The following is a 16,652-nucleotide window of genomic DNA, read 5'->3' as shown; positions in this document are numbered from 1 at the left end:
TAAACTGTTTATGTTTCTTTAAGTTAAAACCTCTGTGTCTTTGTTTTCCTTCGTTTTATGAGTTTCAACTTTAATGATAAGGCTCGGCAACATTCATGAAAATGTTATAAATTTTTATAACAAACAAACAAGGTTTTGCTTTATAGCTTGATGAATTCATTTATGTTGATACTTCAGAAACAAACAGTCTTTTTCATTGGTTTAATTTTTGGGGGTGTCCGTTTATATAACTTAAACAAACTTTCTTGTTTTGAAATATCATAAATTCATTTTAAGACCACATCAGTCTGCTGCCGTCACATTTTATTAACCGAGAAAACATTTATAGACTTTTATAGTTTGTCTCAATAAAGTTTTATTATTATTTAAACGCGTGTTAATGTACTTAACAAGACGCAGAGAAAATTTTGAATTATGTTTTGTACCAGTATGTGTAGTTTAGTTTTGATTATTAGCAGACTTATTTGCATCTGCTGTTTCTTTTAAAATAAGATAACTATGGGGCATAATGTTCTTTATAAGAATGTTATTAAAGTGTTGAAAAAAAAAGCAGTAAAACAAATATGGCGTATAAAACAATGTTATCGAGAGTTCTGTGAATATTTTACAGCTTTTATATTTCATGTATTTACGTTATATTTAGTCATTTAAATACACTCAAATATTAAAATGCTCTTACAACATACTTAAGCAAATAAAAATATTTTTCTATATTTGCAAAAACAAGCAAAACTTTATATTAGAGAAAAAGTTTGAATATGTAGTTTTACTTTAACCAAAAACAATTCTGTAACTTTTACTTATATAAAGCATTTAAACTGTTTTAAATTTTTTGTTATATTTTATTGTAATGATAATCAATTCCTTTTTAGGATGTAGATTTTGTTTAAATACAACGAGCAATACTGCTAAATTTAATATATGTAGACTTAATGGACAAGTTCAACTTAAAAAAAAACTGTAAAAGAAAAATTTAATTTAAATTCTAAAAGTTAAACTAAAACTAAATTATTAGATATTTGAAGCTCAAAAAATTATTACGTTCAAAGCACTTAAAATCTATGTTTGTTCCAAAAATATATTTAAAATAGCAATTGCGTTAATGTTACCAAGTTCATTAAAAAAATGGCAGATAATAACGTTCAAAATAAGTTGTGTAAAAAACGTTGTAAAAGAAACAAATAATTTTCAAGTATATTTTTGAGTTTCGTCTTATGCTATTGAAAATACATTGTTTTCTTTTCCTTCTTTTCTGTAGAAAATTTTGCTTAATTAAATTAAATACTTAAGAAGCTAGTGTAGACAAGTTTTTAAACGAAGTGTTATTTATTTTTAAAGAGTTAGCAAAAAATAATCTTCATACTTTTTTCTACATTGACTGGTTAAGAAAATTAATTTTAATTTTGATAAATAAATTTAAATGAGACCATATGTTACAACTAAAACAGAACTCAAAGTTAAGTTTTTAATCAGAATTTTTAGAATTCTCTTTTTACAAGAACTCTTCATACAAAGTATTTACATACAATATAAGCGTGATTATAATACTTTTAAGGACCGATATTTTAGTAGTACGTTTAATTTAAATATTAGATATTTTTTTAGCAAAAGTCATATAAAGTTTTAATATAGTTATTTTTAGAAAAAAAACCTTTGGACTAAAAGCATCTAAAATTCAGGTATCATAACTTAAATTCTAATTAATTTGGTAATGTATTTATGATTATTGTATTCACTTAAGACTGTGTTAAGACTTTTTAGCAGGCCGTTAAAATTGTTGAAAACTTACAAAGTCTTAATTTTGTTACCTTATTCTAAATAAGTTTCGGTTTTTAATAGGTCCCAACAGGTTTAGAAAAATCTTCTTTTAACAAAAAAAAGTTTAACCTTGTAATAGTATTTTTCAATGGAACTTTATGCTCGTAGAAGTACTCGGCTTCCTCAATAGTTTCCATAGAGTCAATATGCCGAGTTTCTGGAAACAAAAGAGATACGAAAACTGCTGCGAACCCTGTTATTGTTTTGTTTTAACAAGCAAGCGAACAATTCAGTAAATGTTTTAGTAAATTTAGTAAGATGTAAAGCTAATACTAACGTATAATCAACTTTTAGTAGAACAGTATACAGCTAACATTATCAAACTTTTTAAAAAAACAGTCTTTAAAATAGATTAAAATAAACTTAAAAAAAAAACTATCAAAGGTATTCTTTTTACAGTTAATGTTCAGTACTTGTAACTAATGTAAATAAAACCAAGTATTTTTTTCCAAGTTTAATTTCATTTGAAGAAAAACTTCAGAAAGTATTGCATATAAAACAAGCTCTATTTTATCAACAAAATCTACACCAGGTTATTCTTGTTTAATTAACAATTTTCAAACAGTACCTAACACGGTGTACACAGCACTGGGTAGCCAGCTGACAGACGTTTGGAGCATTATTATGAATGGAGCCGAAATGCTCCCTAATCGGATCGCAAAACTCATCATTCCCATACCCGTGCTCCTTTGAAAAATTGATTTGTTTTTACCAATTTCAAAATAAGCTCAGTAGATTTTAGAAAATGTTTTGAGTTTTTCTGACCAGTTTGTATGTGGTTGAGTCAAGTTTGTTGAAGAATTTTGAAATTAATTGAGGTAAGTCACCAAACAAATTTATTGGTTTAGATATCTCATAAAATTATATTTTAAAGCATTATAGTATGTACTGTAAAACATGGTTTGACTAGACTGAGCTGATTTACAGCTTTTTTTTTGTGCTGATGAGCTGCTCTGCAGTGAAACGACGTAGTACAATAAAAGGAAAACAAAAAATAGTGTTACTTGAGTAAAACCTTTAATAAATATAAAATCTGTTTAAAAGTTAAACTCAACAAAAAAATTAAAGTACTTATTTATTCATAGTTTATTGCAGAATAAGTTGTATCATAAAACTAACGTAATTATATCTTAATCAGCTAATGAATGGCTGGTTTTAAACCAAAATTTTATTTCTAATTGATAATTTTTTGTACTTTTAATCTAGCATTAGTTTAAATAACGATTCTATCAATGAATATTTTTTCTATATCATTGAATAATTAGTACATATCTTTTTAACTCCTATATATTTTTTAATTGCTTATGAAAAACATTTAAGATAAATTATATCTAGAAAAATAAAATTATAACTTTTATATTAAAAAGCCTACATAAAACAAGTGGTGATTAAAAAAAACTATAAATGTTTTTTCTAATCAGTTATACTTTAAGTTTAGTACTGACCTTATAACTGATGGATAAATTTCAGAGGAATATAAAAATATAAAGTTGTACGTTGCACTGATTCCAAACTTGCCAATGAAAACAAATACAACTCCTACTATTTGAAAATCTAAAAAAAGTTTTTATTGAAACTTAGCAATTAATAAAAAAAATCATAAAGATTAATTTACATTGTATCTTAAGTACCATAAAGATTTTTTTTGATGTTTATTATATAAAAGTAAAACTCACTTGAGCTTTGGTCGAGAAGTTCAACAATGAGCAATGAGACAATGTTTCCGATGCTACCCACAAACAGCCCTCCCGATATGGTCGGTCTGCGACCAATCTTTTCCACTAAAATTCCTCCAACAATAATTGAGGCGATTTCAACAATTGCATCTGAGAAACAATAAGGATAATGACAAGCTTAAACAGTTATTATGGTGAGCTTGATAGAAAAAGTTTAAGATTTAATTATTTAAATTAAATTGGAAACTTAAGTTTTGCTACTAATAAAAAGGGTTAGCTTTATAGTTGGTAATATTTAACTCTTACTTATTCCGTTGTTCAAAAATAAGTTTCCAGCAAGTTTTGCAGTATTTAATGAAATTCCATAATAAACCAAGGAAGTTGCACCACTGTTGAGTTTATGAAATAATATTTGATCTAAAGTTATTTGTATATTGATAATGTTTTTTTTTCAGGAGAAAAAAACTTATGTTATTGTAAAACTTTAGGATAGTTTTTTTTTCGGAAAAAATACTACTTCAGTAATTTCTTATAAAAGAAGAAAAAAAGTTTTGTTTTGACTTTGATATAAGCTTTTTAATAAAAAACTGATTGTTTATTTTGTATCGTTTGCATATTTAAACTTATAAAATTTTGGTATAAATAAAAGAACAACAATCTTAAATATTTTAAGTATACGTGTAGTTTTATACTGAATTGAGTTCAAAATAAAAGTACTTACAAATTTTATACTTAAATAAACTTAGAGAAGTAAGTGGTGAGAAAAAATAATTACTCCAATATTTCTTTATAGATAAAAACAACCGTGCGAATTGAAAAGTTTGCTTATTACTAAAAAATAAGGGAAATGAAAAAGTTTACTATTAGTTTTACTTACCAGCAAAACATTATATTTAGTGTTATAATTCTCAATTGAGGATTTGTAAACAATTCGATTGTAGAGTGTTTTTGCTTTTTCTTGTCCTAAATATAACCAACTGTTTTCAAAAATTCATATCTAGCATTTTGTATTAATTCGAAAAACATACCGTATCAGTCACATTACTGGTAATTTGTTTATTTTCCCACAGACGTTCATCACATGACTTACTTTTTAGAAAAGCCATTCTTCTTATAACCTTAATATAAGACAAGCAGTTAATATAAACATTTCATATCACAATATTTTGTTATCTCTGATTCTCAGCAGAGTTTCAAAAAATTTAAACAAGATGATAAATAAGTTATATTTTTAAAGAATAACTAAATATAATACCTATTTATTTTACAACCTGTTTTCCTTGCTTGTTTTTATTCTGTGCAAACAACCATCTCGGAGATTCAGGAATTATAAAGGAAAACAAAAGGTAAGGAGCAGAAATTATATTCAATATTAACTGTAATAAAAGGTTATGTAAAAATTAGTACCAAGTAAGTTTGTTAGAACATTTCAAACTTGTTTCAATTTTTTTTATTCCTTTTTATTATTTTGTGTATTCATGTTACTTATTTTTTTGAAAAGAAAAAGCATATATTTGTGTTTTTTATTGTGTAAACAACAAGTTATGCAGTTAGTTATAAATTATAAAACTTTTAAAAGACTTTACCATAATATCATTCCAACTTCTGAACTTGTAAGCAACAGCCGACTCTATGAGACAAGCTAAACCGAACATGCTTTGATAATATACCATGACTTTCGTCCGGTGCTTCGATTCCGTGACTTCAGTTGCTAAATTTGTTACATTAGGCAATTTATAATCAACTCATCTAGCTTCACCCTACATATAGAAGGGAACTGTTTAGTTTAAGTTTTAACCTGTAGTAAATAAAAAGTACGTAAAGTTTATTTTAACTTATTTGCTAGTTTCAAAAAACAGTTCACAATATTGAAAACTTAAAGTCAATAATCTTCCAACAATTTCATTTTTATTGATTTGTTTTTTTAATTAGTAAATATATACTAATAATTCTTATAATATTTCCTCTATTTTTTCTTAATAAATTTCTTAAACAATATTTCATAACAAACCGAAAGTCATTGTTGAAATAATTAGTCCGATGATGTTCACAGCAGTCAGAAACCGAACTACCATGTAACTTGCAATTGTGTTGCATTGTGACGTAAGAAAGCTGCATGTGAGCGCACAAGCAACTGTAAGTATGCTCGTTCGTTTTCTACCAATCCTGTGGAAAATGCTATTTTAAACAACTTTAAAAACAGCGAATTTTCCTAAACATTAAATTTAAACCACTTTTTATTCTGAAAAGCTTCAAAAATATAAGTTCACTTTTTGTTTGTGAAAATGTTTTGTTTTATTTGCCAAAAGTTTTTTGCTTTTAAACGATTTTTTTTTAAACTAAAAGCAAATAAAAAAATATTAAAAGTACTGAATTTTTATCTTATATAGTCTGTGTAATTTAGAACCCATGTTATTTTTTTCAGTTAATGTATTTTTATAAACATTAGAACAGTTAATGCAAATAATCATGAAAAACGTGTTTAACGTGTTGAATTTTAACTGTAAAGGTATTGTATTTTCAAAACTTTATTTTTTATTAAAACTTTTATTCTATTACAGTAAACATACTAGAGAAAATTTATCAACTTTTCTAAGAAATAGATATTTTGTACATCATCGTGCATTACGAATACTATAAACATATTTTCACATTTTTAAATAAGTTATTTAATAAGTATTTTTAATCAAAAGTTGTTGTTAACTAAGATTATGTAACTTTAATTTGAAAATAATTTTAATTTACATTTACATTAAGAAAGCCTTTTTTAAAACTTAAACTTTAAAGTTTTGACGATTTTTTTGTAGATATTCATATTACAAAAAAGTTTAAAAAACTATGTGTTCAATAAAAAGGTTACAAAAACTCCTACTTATCAGCCAAACTTCCAAACACAAGAGAGCCAATCAAACTACCGACTTCGTATACGCTTGTTGAAAATGATTTCAAATTTGATCTGTCACATACCAAGTCGAACTGAACAAAATAAGTATATCATAATTGAAAAATAATAATGTGTAAATTTATGTATGGAGTTTCAATTTTAAAGTTCGTTTATAGTAGAAGAACAGTCAATAACTGTGTTTTTAAATATGAAAGCTATATTGACTTTGACAGAAAATAAATTCCAAATAATCATTAATTAAACAAAAAGTAAATAAAGAAGTTAAAATGGATTTATAAGTCATTCATTAAAAAGTTGTTAAAATGTTTTTAATACCATATTTACTTTTGGATTTATTTTAATGTCTCTAAAGCAGTGATTTAGAAAAGAGGTTATTAGTTATTGTAGGTTTTTAAAAGCGATCTGTAAAATCATTTGTTTGTTTAAATGTTTTAAAGAGTTTTTATTGTCGATCATCTTCTTTATCGACCTTATTGACTAAGTATACATAAATAGTTTACACAAAGCTAAAACTTTTAATCACCATCTAACTTCCAAAGTAGAGCCCAATAAACTTGGTCACAAAAATTGTTTTCAACTAAGCTAATTATAAAAGTAGCAAAACAGACTATTTAGAAAGCACAAATTACCTTTGTAACAACAGTTTCTGTGAACACAGAGTCATCATAGATATACCCTTTATCACATTTAATTGTTGGTGCTGTTTTGTCTACACAACTAAAATTTGTTGAATTACACTCGGAAATGTTGTAGTTATACCTGATATATTACACAATTAATATAAAAGAAATGAGATTCTAAACACTGACTTTTAGCATTAAAAAACTGATAACAAAATAACTTGGTGTATAAACTCTACAACAAGTTGAAAAGGTTTTAGCAAATTTAAACACATATAATAAGTTACTTACAATTTTAAGAAGAAATGTTTTTTTTCCTTAAAGTTAACTAAATACAACAAAGTTTTTGTTTTGAAATTAAAAGTATTTATATTTATGATAACTCAAAAAGTAAGTCTTTATGATTTGTATATATTCGATAGTTTTAATACTAAAACTAAAAGAGACTAAAAAGTTAAAAAGTTATTATTAAGATTTACAAAAAGCAATAAAAACACAAGTTGTTAACAGTCACAAAACTAACAAAAATTAAAAAACATCAAAGTTTTTTAAAAGAAATTTTAAAACAATTGCAAAAAAAATTAAAAACAAAAATCTATCGTATTTAAAAAAGTTAGTTTAGATTGAAAATTCTTAGAAATATAAAGTTTATATCGATAAAATGAAAGCACATACTCAACTTTTAGTTTTCTGAGTTTTAATTTACTACTACTTCAAAAAGTAAACAGATGTACTAAGTGTTACATAAATTGTTTAGTTGCCTCATTGTAATTACCACATTCTACTCTAGTCTTAACAAATTTTTAAACTACACTTTGTATCTCACCTACTTTTCGTACAAGCTGCTAGATTAAAATTTAACGAGTTTTTAGTTAATTAAAAAAAAAACTCTTTAAAAAAATTTTAAAAGTTAATTTTTTAACCTTTTGCAACCGTCGTATACACCATTAACCATTGGAGTTGTATAATTTAATAAAATTGTTTCGTTTTTTATGTTTTCGCTCAAAGGCGATACATCGCATCTATAAATAGTATTAATTAATCAGTTTAAGTTTTAAAAATTTTATAAAATATTTTATTGTTTATAAAGCTATAAAAAAAATATTTTTTAGCATAACTATTGAAATACTCTAGGAGACTTATGTTTAAAAATGATGTTAAGTCTCTTAAAATAGTGATTTTTTTTTTGTTAATTTAGTTGTTTTATATTTAGTAAAGTTCAATTAACTTATTTTCTTAAATTGAAAAGCTCTAAATAGATAGGAAAGTCAAAAATACATTTCATAATAAAGAAATAACTTAAACGTCAAATATTTTATTCAATTTAAATAAGTTTAAAAAGAGCCTTGATATAAAAAAACTAAATCTAGGTAATTAATACTTTTGATACTTACTATAAAACCGTTTTGTTTTAATGCCAATGCTTTTAAAAAATATCAGTAATAGCATTTAAAAAAATAAACAAATTTTAATCAATGTACTTATACTTATTGGTATTTCGAAAAAAGTTTTTAGTAGATGTTTAGTTATAAACAAAAAACTATTAAAAAAAAATGTTTACATTTAAAAATCTATAAGTTGCTCTCATATTTTTTCTAAACTGACCTGTAACTGGGTGAATAAGAAATAAAAACAGGAATAAACGTTTGAAATCCCTGGAAAAGCATTGCGTATGACAACATGAATATAATCACTAATTGGCCTTTTCCTATTAGTTTTGATTGTTTTGCGATAGCTTCATAGTCAATCATGATTTCAACGAGTTTTAAATAACAGTAAATGATAATAGTAACAAAATCCAAATAAAAAAACAGTCTATTTTGAAAAAAATGTTCTTAGGAATATTTCTTTGTATAGTTTTTTATAAAAGTAATGCTTAGTTCATAAACAGAAGCTCTAAAGATAAGTTTACTGTTTAAAACTAATGAAATAACAAAGAGTAGATTTAAGTTTTGCACGATTTTATATAAAATTTTAGTGTAGCTTAATAAAATTTGGTTATTTTGGTTTAAGCAATTAAATAACATGGGTGTTTGTTATATCTATAGTCTTGTTTTTTATGATCATTTTTATACTATTTGCCAAAAGGGATATGTTTTTTAATGTACAGTTAATAATATTTTAAATCAAGTAACACAAATATGCATTGCAAAACTTTTTTTAATCGTAAAAAATATTTATGACTTTAAAGTTTTATTGATCTTTCACGTTCAAACTCTTAATATAAATTCCAAGTTCAAGGTGAGTACATTTTAAATACAAATAAAGTAAACAATTTTTATATCATAAGTCACAAAAGAAGTATAAATTTAAGTGAGTATTTAATTATAAACAAACATATAACTACACCAGGTCCTTAGACCAAACTTTTTGAGCGATTTTTTATCGTAAGATAAACAATACTTTGTTTGTTTTATTTTATATTTATGTGTGTTTTCTCTTTGAATGTTTTATTGTTTAATTTGCTCGGGTTTTAATTCCCGACTCCAAATTTTGCACAATAAACCACAAAACAATAAGTCACAATAAAGCGTATTGACAATAAACAATATGTCTTTGATTAAAACAAACGTTTTTTTAATAAATTTATACTCGTATCTCAAGTTTTATAAAAATATTTATTTTGTGCTTAACTCTTCAGTTGTTTATTAAACAAAATAAAAAATGTTTCAAATCTTGCTTATATAGTCAAAAGGTAATCAATGTAAAAGTAATATTAATTGAGCAAAGGGTAATTAACAACACATAAGTACTATTAATAACAATGCAGCTGAAAATAAATAAAACATACTTAAAACTTATAAAACTAATTATGAAAACAAAGAAACAGTATAATCAAAATACCTATATCTACACAACTTAGGTTTTCTTATTAAAATACGTATAAGATTAAACAATTTTTGACACTTCAATAGTTTATTTCAAAAAAAAACACAAGACTCAAATTTCATAACAACATATATTTCGTGCTTAATTCGTCAGTTGTTTATTAAGCAATAAAATAATTTTCAAATCTAGCTTATATAGTCAAATGGTAATAAATGTATAATTAATAATAAAGAGCAAAGGGTAATTAACAATACATAAGTACTTTTAATTACAATGCAACTCAAAAGTAAATAAAAAATACGTAAAAACTTAAAAAACTAATTATGAAAATAAATAAACAGTATAATCAAACTCTTTGTGTTTCCACAACTTAAGTTTTCTTTTTAAAATACATATAGCCTCAAGTTTAATTAAATGAAAAATATTAAACAACTTTCAATTGTTTTAAATCTTTTCAAGTTGTAATTACTTGCACAGTCAGGGTTATTAACTAGGTGTTCTGTAAGAGTAGATCTTTTTGAAGCATTTACTACTCTTTTAGGTCTATTTTCCTTATTAGTCATTTTACAAAATTCATCAATACTCTTTGGAGTATGTCTTTTATTCTTTTACCATATATAATCACTATGAAGTTTCAGTTTATAGAGCATCGAGTAAAAATCGACCGATGGCAAACAAATCTGAAGTTAGTTTTGATGTTGGGGAAACACCGGAAGGGAAAGAAAGTTCCGCAACTCCGGTCGTCGTTGAGACGGAGAAGGAAAATGGAAAGGAAAGTGATGATGGTGAAAGTGATGAGAAGTAGTTCGTTTTTTTAACTGCTTACGTATCAAAAATACTATTAAGTTGATTCTTAGCGTCTCCTGTAACAGTTGGTAGGCAATTTTTTTATTAGACAATTTCAAAAACGATTTATTAGATTCACTTTTGTGAACGCACAACTAGCCCCGTTTACCCCTAATCCTTACCATCGGTCAGTAAATTATTTTTTCTACTTTTTTTTCTTGTTTTTATTTATATAATTTTTTTATTTTACTTTCGTGCAAAAATGACCCTTCGTGCATATTTGACCCATTCCCATTTAGTTAAAGGTTTTAAAACCGAAAAAAAATATTAAAATACTTGATAATCCAAATTTATGATACGTCTACTTGGCATTCGACAACGAACGAATCTGCTTAGAGAACTTTGACTGTCCAATTGGATGCATTGCGCGTCCTCAAATAATGCCAACAACAAAGGTAATAAAATAAACATTATTACTGTAAATACTACAAAATCAAACATTCATACTTAACATGACCAAAGCGCCGACAACAGTTGTGTTTTTCCTGAAAAATATCTAAGTAAGCAAAACTAGCTTGGTATTGCTTAATTACGCAGTCAAGCTCAGTTTAGTTTAACATTGCGGTTTATGAAACAGACTCATCGGGAATGTATAAAAGTTGTGTTTTATATGTACATTATTATAATGTTTGCCAAAAGGGATATATTTTTTTGATGTACAGTTAATACTTTAAATTAAGTAACACAGTTCTGCATTGCAAAACTTTATTTTTTTAATCGTAAATAATGTTTACGACTTTAAAGTATTATTGATCTTTTAAGTTAAAATTCTTGATATAAAGTCCAAGTAAACTAAATGTAAACTAATGTAAACTAATGTCCAAGTAAACAATTTTGATATCATAAGTCACAAAGTAAGTATAAATTTAACAAAGCATTTACTTATGAAAAAACAAGTTATTAACTCAATACTATGTTTGCTTTATTTTATATCTATGCGTGTTTTCTCTTCAAATGCTTTATTGTTTAACTTGCTCGGGTTTTAATTCCCGATTCCAACTTTTGCACAATAAACCACAAAACAATAAGTCACAATAAAGCATATAGAAAATAAAAAATATGTCTTGAATTAAAACAAACTATTTTTAATTCATGTGCATTGAATTGAAAATACATGCCATCATACTTAACTCTTATTAAATCTTTAACAATGCAGAAAATCATGAGCAAGTTAGTTAAATGTATTTTAATTTAAATGAACTTATAATTCCACCGCATTTTCAGATGCACAATAATGCAAGCATTTCGTAACAGCAAATTTTATTTATTCATACTGGCACTGGGTGTTCCGAAAGTCAAAGTTGTTAAAACATTAAGCGAACGTTTTCATTTTTGCTTTAAGAAGCTGAAAGTACAAATGTTTTCTCGGTAAACACAATAAAATATGACGGCAGAGGACTGATGTGGTTACATATACATATATGTTATTTCAAATTTCAAAAGAACGAAGTTTGTTTAACACAATACGTCCGAAAATTCAACCAATGGGTATGATTTTTCTCAACATATCAACTCAAACAACGTCATAAAGCTATAAAATAAAACACTATTTGTTTGTTTTCAAAATCTATGTTATTTATCAACGTTGATACTGACGGTTGTGTATTGAAAACAATTGATACTATTGAGCCTTATCGTTGAATTTTCAACTCATAAAGCAAAGGTAAACAAAGTGTTCAGCTTAAAAAACAAAAAAAAAAGAAAACTTTTAAATGCGAAAAGTCTTTAGTTTTTTAAAAATACATGTTGTGTTTTTTGCTTCTAACTATCTGATTAAGCAAAACTAGCTTGGCATTATAAAAATACGCTTTCAAGGTCAGTTTAGTTTGACATTGCGGTTTATTAAACAGACTCAACGATTTAAAAGAAATGTTATGAATGAAGTTTTAACAGTTGTTATGAAACAAAAACAAAAAATATACCTAAACTATTTAAATGTTGCATATTTTGATTACTTAAGGAGTTAATTAAAATCAAAAGTAAAACCTTTTATAGCGTTTTTATGAGATATATTTGTCTTAAACAAAAAAGTATCTAGTATGAGTAAAAAATTATGTATAAAAATAATGTTTGTAAACAGCTAAGTATTTCTAAAAGCTATTATAAAATAACTCATAAAGGTAACGTGGTAATTTCAAAGTCGTAATTGCAAACATTTCATGATTGTAGAAGTCGTTTTATCGCTCTAGCAAGCATTACATGAAAAAGTGTTGTTTAACAGTATACTTAAATCCTCGACTAAAGTTTCCTGCTACCTATATATAATAGTTTTTTTTTTCAAATACACTATTAGTAAACATTAAACAGGCGCACTAAAAACACTTTTTTTAATTACTTGTATTTCTTATAATTACACTTTTCTTTTGCCACTGTGCTCTTGTTCTATCTTGTCTATCTACGTTACGTTCATACAAGTTTTTACTAAAAAATTGTAAAAAAGTACTAGATGAAATGTTATACTGCTTTATTAACGGCACGCATACACTTTTATACTACCTAAAATTGCTTAAAGCAAAGTAAAATTTTATAAACTAAATGCTACTTGTTATAGCACATTTAGATTTGGGTAATAAATATACTGAAAAAATATTATTAATTATGTTACGTTTTACTTGATATGTTCAAATATAAACTTTAGGCAATATAGTTTTGAAACTATTATATTTTTCAGATCATTGACAAGGTTATTTAAAATTTTTGAACCACTTAACGAAGTAATGAAAACATAAATACTTACATAGAGAACTTAGTTTACTTTTTAATAGTTGCACATTTTTATAACTAATCTTTACTTTTGAAATTATTGTACTATGTCATCCATCCAAAAACATAGATTTTTTTTATTTCTTGAATTTATTTTCACAAGTGTTTCTAATTAGATTTACTATTTTTAAACCATAATAACATATGGATCTGGTAAATAACTGCTGCAATAGCTATACAGTAGTTGGTACATTTTAAGTAGAATGTACAACAACATAATTGAAGTAAATAAACACGATTTAATAAATGCTAGTGCACTAGATAACTATAAATTTTATCAGCACACTACATAAGTAAATACTAAATTTTTATTAAACAACAATTACTTTACGATGTAATCGTATTTTTGTATAAAAACAATTAAACTGTTTAGAATTGTTGTAAAATAAAGTATAAACAAGTATACTTAAATAAAAATGTATTTGTAAACTAAAATTTCTATGCACACTTTGAAAGACATATAATAATATAAATGAAAATTTTCTGTAAAGTTTTAAAGTAATACAGCTTTACAGAAGATTATTAGAATCTATCAAAAAAATATTTTACATTAAATACAGTGTTGTTGATAGCTGCTGCAATTTTGAGTTTTTCACTTTTGTTTTTGCTATTTTAAGTTATATTTTTTGTAAAATACTTATTTAAACAACATTAGTGTATTTCAACATAATGGCACTTATATATATATATATAATATATATGTAAATAACTTTTCTTTAACATTAATTCTTTGAATAAGTATAAATTGTTGTATAAATGTTTAAATTGTTAGATGCTTAGTTTGTAAAAAGACACTTTAAACTTTCATGCATTTGATCACCATTATTTGTTTATTTAACTTTTCTGTATGTGGTTCTGTTGATTAAGACAACTTAATACAGAAAAAAAAATTTTAGTTTATTATCATAAGTTTAAGGTGTATATGTATAAGTACTTAAAAAAGTAAGTAGTGTCTACTTTTACAACATAAGTCCAATTAGTTAACTTATTAAAGTCGACTATTTTTCAAACGCAAGTATTTGTTGAATAATTAGCTAAAGATTTTATGCAGTGAATTTGTTTTTTTATAAAGACTAAGTTATTATATGAGTTAACTGTCTTTATAAATTTATTTTAATGATGATATTCAATAATATCTGTTTATGTTAAAACAACTAAATATTGATATTTAAAATAGTTAAAGTCTTCATATTAAATTCTATTAAACCTAAGAAAACGTTAAGAGCAAATTAGATTTAAAACAAAACTTCTTTTCTTTCATAAAAGTTTGAGGTACCATAATTCGCTGGTCAAACTTTTCAAATCTATCTTACAAACAATCAATTCTAACTTTCTAAAGTATAATTTATATGCAGTTACAGTTTATAAATCATCGAGTAAACATCAATCAATGGAAAACGAATCGGAAGTTAGTTTAGATGTTGGGGAAACACCGGAAGGGAAAGAAAGTTCTGTAACTCCGGTCGTCGTTGAGACAGAGGAGGAAAATGGAGAGGAAAGTGATGATGGGGAAAGTGATGGTGAACTGGCGCAGTTGAGAAGTAAATCGTTTTTTTAACTGCTTACGTATGAAAAATACTATTAACTTGATTCTTAGCGTCTCCTGTAAAAGTTGGTAGGCGATTTTATTAATTTCAAAGACGATTTGCTAGATTATTTTATGTGAACGCACAATTAGCATTTGCATAAGCTTAACTGAATGATTAGTGACCAAATTGTTAGATAAATTTAAGAAATAATCTTAACTTTTTAAGCAGTACATCAAGTGACAGTATTTTGAACTGTAGTTTAAAAAATAATAATTTTTTTAGCGAATATCCAAAACACACGAAAAATTACTCTCATTTTCGAGTTCTTTGAAGGGTACAGAGACATATTAGAAGTTCAACTAACAAAATTCACAATAGAGGTTAAATAGTTCCATCTTTATAAATATGTAAAAACTTAGCTACAGCGAACTTTCTTTACTAGAAAGGAACTGGTGCTTTTTGTGTGCACACGATTCCAATATGAGTTTAATTTTTTCTTTCCTGCATTACAGGAATTAGAAGACGCAGTATTGTCAACGTCAATACACAATGTGGATAGACGTCCAAACCCGCTGTTGAGCAACATCGTTATAGATTTGCTTCGCTTGTGCCTCAGAAGTGACGTCATTGAGTTAGTTGAAAGTTTTTGTCACGTGTTTATAGTTGTGAACTATGCATACTTACAAAGCTGATTTCTTAAACTTTTTAATTGATATACTTTTGGTAGTTTATGAGAAATAAAAGGTATTCGGTTGCTTTTGTGCATTAAAGATAAAAAACTAGAATTTCTAAATATATAGCTTTGTTAAGATAACCAAAGTAAATCAATTTTCAAAAATCACTAATTAAAAATAAGCTAACTGTGACTTTAAATTACCAGTTTGTTAGGCTAATAATTTAAATCAACACTGTTCAATATTTTAAATAGTTTTTGACTACTAAGCTCTGCTAGTATAATTTACTGAAAGCATAATTATTTATAACAGAGCACAAAACTGGGAGAGAAAATTATGGAACTTCGTTTCTAAAAATGATATGTTTTTATATGATCCTAAAAGAGTAAAAGCACTGCGTAAAACAACTTATTATAATATTGACGATAATGAAAAATTAGAAACTATTTACAGCTTAATAGAAATTGTAAAATGTGATAACGCTGTGAGTTGTAATTAAAAAAACAGTTTTAAACAAAAGCATTATGTTATTCCCAAGTTTCGATTAATGACCATTAAGTTTATTGTATAGTTAAGATTTTTAATAGTTTAATTTATTTTATTTAAATGAGTATGATGCTTAAGAAAAAAATTTGATAAAAGTAATAGCACAAAAAAGTATACATTGAAATATCCGCATGTTATTTAAAACATATTATTTATGTGAATAACTTTTCTTTATAAAATGCACATAAGTATTTACTTAACTTTAGTTTACATAAACTTTAGTTTAAAACATTATAACCAATCATCTTTATCAACAAAATAAAGCTAGAGCGAGTATCTAAATTTAATGTTGCAATTTTTATACTAAAACCATGTGTTCGTTTTAAATTTAACTGTTTATATCTTGAGTTTATTATTTAATTCTTCCAACATTTTTCTTTACTAGAATCAATAAGCTACCAATGCAAAAACTTTTGTTTAGTCTTTGCTAAACTCGTTTTTCAACA

At 25.3% G+C, this 16,652-nt stretch overlaps 1 protein-coding gene across 1 annotated transcript; it reads right to left on the bottom strand.

Moving 5' to 3' along the window:
* Window positions 1-1,212: 1,212 nt before the first annotated feature.
* LOC145843189 (solute carrier family 22 member 13-like) lies at window positions 1,213-8,770 on the bottom strand. The gene is made up of 10 exons (XM_082950649.1): window positions 8,625-8,770; window positions 7,029-7,158; window positions 6,367-6,470; window positions 5,506-5,660; window positions 5,098-5,205; window positions 3,495-3,644; window positions 3,264-3,372; window positions 2,387-2,505; window positions 1,888-2,011; window positions 1,213-1,252 (listed from the first exon to the last, which is right to left on the bottom strand). The coding sequence occupies exons 1-10, from the start codon at window positions 8,768-8,770 to the stop codon at window positions 1,213-1,215; spliced, it is 1,185 nt and encodes a 394-aa protein (XP_082806775.1).
* Window positions 8,771-16,652: the final 7,882 nt, after the last annotated feature.

Source organism: Thalia democratica, chromosome 8 (genome assembly GCF_965202585.1).
Source record: "Thalia democratica chromosome 8, ktThaDemo2.hap1.1, whole genome shotgun sequence".
NCBI classification, from domain to species: Eukaryota; Metazoa; Chordata; class Thaliacea; order Salpida; family Salpidae; genus Thalia; species Thalia democratica.
Note: the sequence above shows the minus strand (reverse complement) of the source record. Positions and strands in the feature narration are given on the sequence as shown.

Bases quoted from the DNA above. Each gene is read 5' to 3' on its own strand.
- LOC145843189 (XM_082950649.1), bottom strand. From the start codon at position 8,770: ATGATTGACTATGAAGCTATCGCAAAACAATCAAAACTAATAGGAAAA. The intron at 7,159-8,624 runs GTCAGTTTAGAA...GTAATATATCAG, and splicing joins TCTTATTCACCCAGTTACAG to GTATAACTACAACATTTCCG. The intron at 5,661-6,366 runs GTAGGAGTTTTT...CATTTTCCACAG, and splicing joins TTTGGAAGTTTGGCTGATAA to GATTGGTAGAAAACGAACGA.